This window comes from Carlito syrichta, unplaced genomic scaffold (genome assembly GCF_000164805.1).
Source record: "Carlito syrichta isolate Samal-C Ts95f unplaced genomic scaffold, Tarsius_syrichta-2.0.1 Scaffold301957, whole genome shotgun sequence".
NCBI lineage: Eukaryota > Metazoa > Chordata > Mammalia > Primates > Tarsiidae > Carlito > Carlito syrichta.
This window is the reverse complement of record NW_007246053.1, coordinates 215,124-225,640: the sequence shown is the minus strand read 5'-3', so window position 1 is coordinate 225,640 and position 10,517 is coordinate 215,124. Positions and strand designations below refer to the sequence as shown.

The window sequence follows — 10,517 nt, the reverse complement described above, 5'->3', positions numbered from 1 at the left end:
ATGGGAAGCATGGGCACAATACTAAAAATTTGACCAGGTCACAACAAAATCAATAATAAGTCTCTGAATAGGAGTGGTATATTTCAACTTATCATGCACTGTTCTAAACATAAAACGGTGGTCAGATTACCATTTTGTATGTATTATTTTTAAATACTTTTGGTCAAAAAAATCCACACAGGTCACTAAATATCTTATATCTTTTAGTGGCAACGATGGGGGATATTTTTCAAAGCATTCGCTATCCACACCATTGGGAAAAAAATCTCATTTTGAAAAAAACTGACTGTTTCAAAACTAAACCTGTAATTAGTTAACCAATCAATTTGTACCATTATAAGTGTTAGAGATCTGACCCTGTCTGCCATGTCCACTTGATTATAATAATTTAAATAATTAACATCTACAAAATGTTTGTGCCTGTCAGACTGTTTCATAGTCTTTCATTATTAGAGCTACTCAACATTCATTTGGGACTGTTCAGTGCTATTGTTTTCATCTGCCCAGTAGGAAAATGAAGTATAACTAGACAGGACAACTTCCCAAGGGCATCAAGGCAGGAGAATAGAGTCTACTTCCCTGGGGCAACTCATCTTCTGTCTGGAGTATCATAATTGTTGGTGTTCTATGTAGTGATGAAAACACATCTCTCCTTCATATGTTTTACTCCCCACCGATTAATATGGTACTTGCTTCTCAAAGTAATTCACACTAACTGAAATACATAAACGTAAACCAAAAGGCAGTAAACATTTTGGGGTAGAGGAGTGAACAATTTGGAGGTTCAGAAGTGAGTTGAATCAACGTTCTGCAACTGGGCCAAATCAGTCAGCCTGTAATCCCATGCCTTTGGGAGGCTGAGGTGAGTGGATTGCCTGAGTCCGCGGTTTCAAGACCCACCTGAGCAGCGAGACCTCATCTCTACAATAAATCCCAAAAAAAAAAAAAAAAATCAGCCGGGCGTGGTAGCGCATGCCTGTAATTCCGGCTACTCGGTAGGCTGAGGCAGAAGGATCGCTGGAGCCCAGCAGGCAAGGCTGCAGTGGCCGGGAGTGGCCACTGCACTCCAGTCTGGGTGACAGAGTGAGACTCCAACTCAAAAAAAAAAAAAAAAAAAGAACTCCCAAGACAAAAAATTCTCCATCCACATCATAAACTCGTGAATTTTGGTGAAATTGGAAAGCAGAGCTACAAGACTTCTATTATTTCAGTTTTTAATTCAAGAAATGATAGGTTTCTTTAAAAACCATCCAGGACCAAAAGGTTATTAGATATTGAATGTCTCTGATTTCAATAAGAAAATATACACTCAATAAAGCGAGATAATAAAAATACTCTTTGAGCATTTGCAGGACAAAAGTAGGAGACATTTCTCATCTGAATTATCAATTCTTTGTTATATGAGGGCAAAAACTAAATTCTATTCCAAAGGTCAAAACGATGTAGGTTTACTCATACTTAATTTTGACCTTTGAGACTATGATTTAGGATTACTCCACCTGATACCTTTTTTATGTATTAGAAAAATACCCTTGGGGCACCTTTCCATCTGCAGACTGGACACTATTAAAAATCAACCAATGATGAAAAACAGCAATTAGGGTGCAAGTCAATTTTATTACAGATTGATGTAGGTAGGACTGAAATGACCCAGTGAATTCTATAAAAGGCCAGTGGAGCTGACCTCTGTGGAAGGTGTCCTTTAGCTTTGCTCCTCTCTGGGAAAGGGTCACTCAGCTGTGCTGTCACCATGTCTTTTCGACTTTCTAGCGGAGCCAGGCAGATCTGCTCGCGAGCTGGTTCTGTTAGGCTGTCCGGTGGAGGAACAGGCTTTGTGGCTGGGAACGTGTGTGTTGCATCAGGATCAGGGAGCAGTTTTTCTTGTACTCTCGGGGGCGTTTCTTCTGCAGGAAGCTTCTGCAATGGTGAAGGGGGATCGGGAAGTGGCATCTGTGCAGGCTTTCTTGGCAATGAGCATGGCCTCCTCTCTGGGAATGAGAAGGTGACCATGCAGAATCTCAACGACCGCCTGGCATCCTACCTGGACCATGTGCACGCTCTGGAGGAGGCAAATGCAGACCTGGAGCAGAAGATCAAGGGCTGGTATGAGAAACACGGGCCTGGCTCTTGCCAGGAACACAATCATGACTGTAGCAGATATTTTCCAGTCATTGAAGATCTTAAAAGGCAGGTAAGGAATATGGATTTGTGTACTCTTACTACAGACTTTGGGTGCGCATAACTTAAAGAAGAGAAGAATATAAAATGTGGTTAACAAATGCATACAAGGTGGAATTGGTTCACTCTGTATTCCCAGTGCTCAAGGCCATGCCTAGCAATAAAAATTTATAAAATTAAATAATGCAAAAAAGATTCAAAATAAATAAAATCATTTCATTTTCTTATATTTAACTCATGCCCTTTTAAAAAAATTCAGGGAGTATATGTGCAGGTAAACTAATATACGTAGGTATATTGAGTGATGATGAGGTTTGGGCTTCTGTTGAACCCATCACCCAAATAGTGAACATTGTACCCAACAGGTAGTTTTTCAACTCTTGATCCCCTCTCAATTCTCCCTTTAGGAGTCACCAGTGTCTGTTGTTTTCATCTTTATGTCCATGTGTAGCCAGTGTTTAGATCCCACTTATAAGTAGAACACACTCTTTGGTTTTCTGTTTCTGCATTAATTCACTTAGAATAATGGCTTCCAGCTGAATTCATGTTGCTGCAAAGGACATGATTTTGTTCTTTTTCGTGTCTACATAGTGTTCCATGGTGTATACGTACCATTTTTTTTTTAATCCAGTCCTCCATTGAGGGGCACCTACGTGGGCCCCATGGTTTTGCTATAGTGAAAAATACTGTAATACAAGTACAGGTCTCTTTTTGGTAAAAAAAAAAAAAAAAAAAAAAAACTTACGTTCCTTTGGGTATATACCCAGTAATGGGCTTGCTGGGTTGAGCAGTAATTCCACTTTTAGTTCTTTGAAAAATCTTCACACTGCTCTTCAGAGGGGCTAATCTAGTTTACATCCCCACCAACAGTGTCAGAAGCTTATAGTTTTAGTCACGAGTGAGAAAAGTACCCATGTGGCTCTTAAACTCTGGACATTTATTTCCTGAAGAAAATCCAGATTCCTTTAATGTAGAAAAAAATGACACAAAATAGATGCTTGATGGGGTTAAGCAGATATAGAATCACACTGAAAACTGGACGTCCCTTTGACTTTTGGAACTAACTCTTTGCACAATCTACCCTATTTAGATTATTTCTATGACCACCTGTAATGCCAGCATTGCTCTACAAAACGACAATGCCAGACTGACTGCTGATGACTTCAGACTGAAGTAGGTGAAATCAAAGTAACTGATTATGCTAATTACAGTCAGATTAAAGAACATATCTTTTGCCTTGACAACCAAAATGTTTTCATAAAAACAGACTAGATCAATGCAGAAATTGGATTAAATATGCCCTTATAAAAAGAGCTATTATATATATTTAAAACCTAGCACTATTTTATTTAACTGTTAAATAAAAAATTGTTAAATGTTAAAAATCAACTCCTAAGAAACATCTTCAAAATACAATTTGTAAATTGGTAGATATCTCAAACGGTTTAACAGTTTGCCATTGCAAGAAGCTTCAGAAGCATGTACAGAAAAACCTGTCTTTCACCATATGACATGTCTTTAAAAGTTGGGCTTTGCACTTGCCTACAATTATAATTCTCAAACACCTTAATAACCTCTAAGGTATGAAAATGAGCTTGCTCTGCACCAAAGCGTTGAGGCTGACACCAACGGTCTTCGCAGAGTATTGGATGAGTTGACCCTTTGTACAACTGACCTGGAGATACAGTGTGAGAACCTGAGTGAGGAACTGACATATCTCAAGAAAAATCACGAGGAGGTAAGGAAGCCTGCAGAGGGGCTTTGTAGCACGTCTGGTTTCCTTCGTCAAGTCTGCTGTTCACTTCATAGCAGGGTATCCATCAAAACCCTTCGTTGAGTATTCATACTGATCCCTCTTCCAGGAAATGGAAGTCCTGCAGTGTGCAGCTGGAGGGAACGTGAATGTGGAGATGAATGCAGCCCCAGGAGTGGATCTGACCATTCTGTTGGACAGCATGAGAGCTGAGTATGAGGACTTGGCTGAGCAGAACCGCAAAGATGCCCAGGCCTGGTTCAATGAGAGGGTATGTCTATGGCAAGTTACACATGAAGGGCTTGTTTAGTAGATGATCAAGCTTGGCACTAACTCTTCTGACAATTGCACTTTAGAGTGCAACGCTGCAACAACAGATTTCTGATGATGAGGGGGCAGCCACAGCAGCCAGAAATGAGCTGACGGAGCTGAAACGCAGCATGCAAACCCTGGAAATAGAACTTCAGTCCCTCATGGCGGTGGTATGTAGGAATGACCATTGCTTGATTTTGTGTGTGTGCATATGTATAAGTAAACATGTATATAAAAGTATGTACAACACTAACTATATGTAACTAATTACATAAAACAAAAAATATGAATATACTAAATATCAAGAGTTCTGTCCATAAACATTACTTCTGATTCATCAATCTCAAAACTTGAAAAGTGCCTTTTTTCAATAGAGAGACACTTTTTTAATCTCACTAATTTTTTTTTTTTTTTTAGACAGGGTCTCACTATCTCACCCAAACTGCAGTGCAATGGTGTGATCATAGCTCACTGCAGCCTCAAACTGCTGGGCTCAAGTGATCCTCCCACCTCAGATTCCTGAGTAGCTGGGATTACAGGAACCTGCCATTGCACTCAGCTTTTAAAAAAAAATTTTTGTAGAGCAGCTTCTCGCTATGTTGGCCAGACTGGTCTCAAAATCTTGGGCTCAAGAGGTCCCCCAGCCTCAGTCTCCCAAAGCACTGGGATTACAGGTGTAAGCTACCACACCATGCCTAACCTTAATGTTGATTTTCAACTGAAAATATTTAGGCATTGTACAAATATTTCTTTCAACCTTGAGAATGTTTAAACTAGGAATATGCCATTTCTCTTTTACACATTTGAGCTTTACCTCATTCTTTTTTCAGAAACATTCCTATGAATGCTCCTTGGCCGAGACTGAAGGAAATTACTGCCATCAACTCCAGAAAATTCAGGATCAGATCGGGGCCATGGAGGAGCAGCTGCAGCAGATTCGGACAGAAACAGAAGGCCAGAAGCTAGAGAATGAACAGCTTCTTGATATCAAAATATTTTTGGAAAAAGAAATTGAAATGTATTGCAACTTGCTAGATGGAGAAGAACGGTTAAGTATTAACTTATGAAAAAATTCTTAATCAGCTAGGTTTTCTCACTATATAGGTACATCGATATTGCACTCCAGAATTTCCTACTGTAAAGATCGTACCCATCTATATCCTCAGGAATGAACATTATTATTTCATCCAAGTGAAATGAAAGAAGGCAGAAATTTGAAAACCAAATTTCTAAGTACACAAAGTATGAGAGGGGACCAAAAACAAGTCCTGGAATTATGTTTTGGAGGGTAGGCCCCTTGTAGTACAGGCCTTTCCCACTAGGTAAGTGTTCTAGAAACCCATCAGCATCAGGGTATCAGCTGTGTTTGGCTTCAGTGAATTTTTTTTTTAGAAGATTCTTTCTTTTTTTTTCAGGGGTTCAATTTCTCTTTTTGTTTTATTTTTATTTTATTTTAAAGATGGGGGTACAATTCAGGATTAAGTGTACAAGTGGTCGTCGTACAGGTAAAGTTTGGGCCTTCCTTTGGTCCCCCTGGTTTGAGATCAGGTACCCTTATTAATGTTGTGCTCCCTCCCATCCCTGGCAGTATGCCACTACCACCAATCCCTTTCTTAGAGTATTATGGTAAATGTTCAGGGTCCACTTAAGAGTGAGAACATGTGGTACTCAGTTAGTTGTTTCTGTAATAGATCACTGGGTAATAGACTCTAAATCCATCCAAGTTGCTGCAAAGTCCATATGTTTGTCCTTCTTTATGATTGCATAATATTCCATCATATATATGTACCACATTTTTTTATCCAGTTCAGTTTTGATGGACAGCATGGTTGGTTCCATGTTTTTGCTATTGTGAATAGTGCTGCAATAAACATGCATGTGCAGGTATCTTTTTTGTAGAAATATTTGAGTTCCTGTGGGTATATTCCCATTGGAGGATTGCTGGGTCATATGGAAAGTCAATTTCTAGTTTTTTTAGAAATCACCACACTGTTTTCCATAGAGGTTAAACTAGTTTGCATTCCCACCAACAGTATAGAAGAGTTCCCTTTTCTCTGCACTCTCGCCAGCATCTGTTGTTGTTTGTTTTATTAATGATGACCATTCTTATTGGGGTTAGGTGGCATCTCAGTGTGGTTTTGACTTGCATTTCTTTGATGATTAGTGAGGCTGAGCACTTTTTCATGTATCTGTTAGCTGCCTGTATATCTTCTTTTGAGAAGTGTCTATTCGTGTCTTTTGCCCACTTTTTAACAGGGCTGTTTGTTTTTTGCCTTCTGGCACTTTTGAGTTCCTTGCAGATCCTAGATGTTAGGCCTTTGTCAGATATACAGTTGGCAAATATATTTTTCCCATTCTGTGGGCTGTCTCCCCACTCTCTTGATGGTTTCTTTTGCTTTGCAGAAACTTCAGTTTAATGAGGTCCCACTTGTCTATCTTATCTCTCATGGCATGGACATCTGGGGTTTTGATCAGGAATTGGTTGCCTACTCTGAGTTCCATAAGGGTGTCTCCTGCATTTTCTAAGATTCTTATAGTTTGAGGTTTTACATTTAGGTCTTTGATCCATTCAGAGTTAATTTCTGTGTATGGTGATAGGGAGAGATCCCGTTTCAATCTTCTTCATATGATCAGTCAGTTTTCCCAGCACCATTTACTGCATATGTTCTCCTCACCCCAGTGGTTGTTGGTGGAAACTATCAAAGACGAGTTGGTTGAGAAATTGAGGCTTTGCTTCTGGAATCTCTATCCTGTTCCATTGGTTTATATGCTTGTTCATGTACTAATATCAGACTGTTTTGATTATTGTAGCCTTAAAGTTTAAAATCTGGAAGTGTGATACCTCCCTCTTTGGTTCTTTTGCTGAGGATTGTTTTGGCTGTTCATGGTCATTTGTGTTTCCATATGAATTTCTGTATTAAAATTTCCAGGAGTGAGAAGAATGATGTTGAGAATTTAATGGGTATTGTGTTGAATCTGTAGGGGGCTTTTATTTTTATTTTTTATTTTTTTGGGGTTGGAGTCTCACTCTGTCGCCCAGACTGGAGTGCAGTGGCTGCTCCCGGCCACCGCAGCCTCCACCTGCTGGGCTCCGGTGATCCTTCCGCCTCAGCCTTCTGAGTAGTCGGAATTACAGGCATGCGCCACCACGCCCGGCTGTTTTTTTTATTTATTGTAGAGATGAGGTCTCGCTGCCCAGGCGGGTCTCGAACCCGCGGGCTCAGGCAATTCACTCACCTCAGCCTCCCAAAGGCGCGGGATTACAGGCTGAGCCACGGAGCCCGGCTGTAGGGGGCTTTTAGTAGGATGGACATTTTAACAAAGTTAATTCTTCTTATCCATGAGGATGGACTATGTTTCCATTTGTTTGTGTCTTCTTGGATCTCTTTGAGCAGTGTTTTGCAGTTTTCATTGTAAGGATCTTTCACTTCTCTGGTTAGGAAGATGCCAAGGTATTTCATTTTTTTGGTGGCTATCGTGAATGGGATTGTGCTTTTTATTTGGTTCTCTGCTTATTTGTTGTTGGTATATGCGACTGTCTTTTGCACATATATTTTGTACCCTGAGATTTTGCTAAAGTCTTTTATCAGTGCAAGGAGGTTTTTGATAGATTCTCTTGAATTTTTGCAGTATGGAGATTTTTTCAACACTTTCGCCCATTTCATGATAGGTGATTTACAAGCATACCTGCCCACACTACGATAAGTGTTCAGCAGTTTTTGACCCAAAATGACATGACCCCCCAATGCCCCACCCTCCCTATTCACCCAATCTCACCCTGAGTGACTTTCTGTTTTATTTTCTGGATGAAAAAGTCCTCAAATGAAAAGGTTTTGCTGATGTGGAAGAGGAAAAGCAAAAAATGACAGAAGCACTAAAAGGCATAAAATCAGTGAGTTCAAAAACCGTTTTGAGCAGTAGAAAAGCATCTCAATAGGTGTAGTGCATCAAATGGAGAGTATTCTAGGGATGACTGAAGTTTAAACATATAAGAATAAATACACAATTTCTATAAATAAATTCTGGATATTTTGGGAATCCCTCCCTCGTATTTGTATGTATACTAATTTAAAGAGCATTTAAGTATAGCATACGTAACAGTTCCAGTACTCCACTCCAAGGAAAAGGTGCTTTCATGATTTAGTGTGTAAGCACATTTCTTATGCTAACTCATTCTCTTTTATCATTACTTCACTAGTAACCCCACACACACCCTGTATTAAAGATTAGCAATAAAGAGGTAGGAAGATTTCACTAGAGAGGCACCACAGTTTGTTAGCCAATAGCAACAGCCTTGGAAATACAGCCCTTGGTGTGAACCACATACTGGGTGCATATGAGCACATTATCCCAGTTCCTCATTAGTGAAACTGTGATAACACCAAAACCATACTCAACTTCTCTTAACTATAGTTCTTCACTATGTAGGTAAAGTGCTTGTGACAGTGGCTTACACACAGAAGGTACTCAGTGATCAGTGGCTAGAACTAAATACCTGCCATGGCCACACCAAAGGGAGGTGACATCTTATGCACACTCCAAGGCCAGGGTCAGCCTCTTCTCACAAGAACCCAGCAGGGATTGCTCCCTTTTCAGAACAAAGTACTTATGACACAATTCATTGTTCACTTAATTGACAGCACCTTTCTTACCATGTTCTAGGTAACTTTTTACATGAGTAGATTTTATTTCCAACAGTAGAAACTGCCTGTGTCATAATTCTGTTTTCTGCAGCACCTAGCCCAGTGCCTTCCACTCAGTTGGCACCCCAAACACATTCGTTGGCCAGTTGATTGACAAGTCAGAGTGAGAACTTGAAGTCCCCATATCACTAGATGAAAAAGATAATATCTGGCCATGAGGAAATTTCTGATCATAAGCATCCATTTAATATCTTCTTTCACTCTGATAGTCATGAAAACTTACTCATGTTCCTTAAACATAAGAGGAATTTGAATCTTATTGACACTGGAATTATAAAACTTTTATTCTCAATTCAGAGTAATCTATGAGTTCCCTAATAAAAGGAAAAAACGCAATAATTTACTCTTCTTTTTACAGAGAAAGTAAATCTACATGTTACCCATCAAAAGGATGCAGGTCTGTAAATTCTGGAAAGCAAATTAAAGGTATAGAAAGTTTTTTACTTTGTGTAACGCTTTTAAACTTCAGTAGTTGTATTAAATAAGTCACTTATTAACTAAATGAAATTTGTTTTTAAGTTTAATTCTATTGAATGAAGGAACAGGGGGTCATTATGGAAGTTCTCAATATTAGTGTTTTATATGCCTGTAGAACAGATATGATCAAATTATGAAGTTACTGAGATGAGACATCAATCCCCAACATCTTTCTTACTTGAAATGTATTGTTTTTCACAGTTTCAATGCTTTGATAAGAGAGCTACTTTATTTTGAACCACAATAATAGAAGAAGTTGACTTTAAAAAAAGACAACAGCATGGCACGGTGGCTCATGCCTGTAAATCCAGCACTTTGGGAGGCAGAGGCAAGAAGATTGCCTTAACTCAGGGGTTGGAGACCAGCCTGAGCATTTTAGCAAGATCTCATCTCTACAGTTAAAAAAAAAATTAGCGAAAAGAAAAAGAAAAAAAAAAAAATACAAGCAATTCTGAACAAATAATCACAAAAAAAAAAAAAAAAATTAGCCAGGCTGGTGGCACACACATCTGTAGTTCCAGCTCCCTGGAAAGCTAAGGTGGAAGGAAGACTTGAGCCCAGAAGATTGAGGCTGCAGAGGCTGTGATCATGCCACTGCACTCTACCTTGCATGACAGAGTGAGACTCTGACCCAAAAAAAAGAGAAAGAGAGAACACAATTGCAGCCATCCTATACTTGCCTGATATCTAGTTTGCTTTAATCTCTGCTTTATTTACATTTTCAAATACCATTGCTCTAAAAAACAGTAGTAAATACTGTATAAGAAAGATAGTCCAGGGCTTTGCTATGCATTGACTTCAAGCACGGTAATATAGATCAATTTACTGCAAACTTGCAAAAAACATTTTTTAAAAGCATACCTGTCATGACTAAACACCTTCAATTGTTAAGAATGATCACTAAAACTTTACTTATTTTATTTAGACTCAACAGAAGAAACTGTTGTCAAAGCAGTGGTTGAGGAACTAGACCAACTTGGCAACGTCCTTTCACTGAGAGTTCACGCCATTGAAGAAAAGTCCTCTAAAATAAGTAACATTACCGTGGAGCAACGAATACCTTCTAAAGCACCATAATGAGGAAAAAGTTATTT

At 39.1% G+C, this 10,517-nt stretch overlaps 1 protein-coding gene across 1 annotated transcript; it reads left to right on the top strand.

Moving 5' to 3' along the window:
- Positions 1-1,720: 1,720 nt before the first annotated feature.
- KRT26 (keratin 26) lies at positions 1,721-10,517 on the top strand. The gene is made up of 8 exons (XM_008055819.1): positions 1,721-2,191; positions 3,269-3,351; positions 3,760-3,916; positions 4,041-4,202; positions 4,288-4,413; positions 5,074-5,291; positions 9,305-9,372; positions 10,349-10,517. Exons 1-8 carry the CDS (start codon positions 1,751-1,753, stop codon positions 10,498-10,500), a joined length of 1,407 nt encoding a protein of 468 aa, XP_008054010.1. The 5' UTR covers positions 1,721-1,750; the 3' UTR covers positions 10,501-10,517.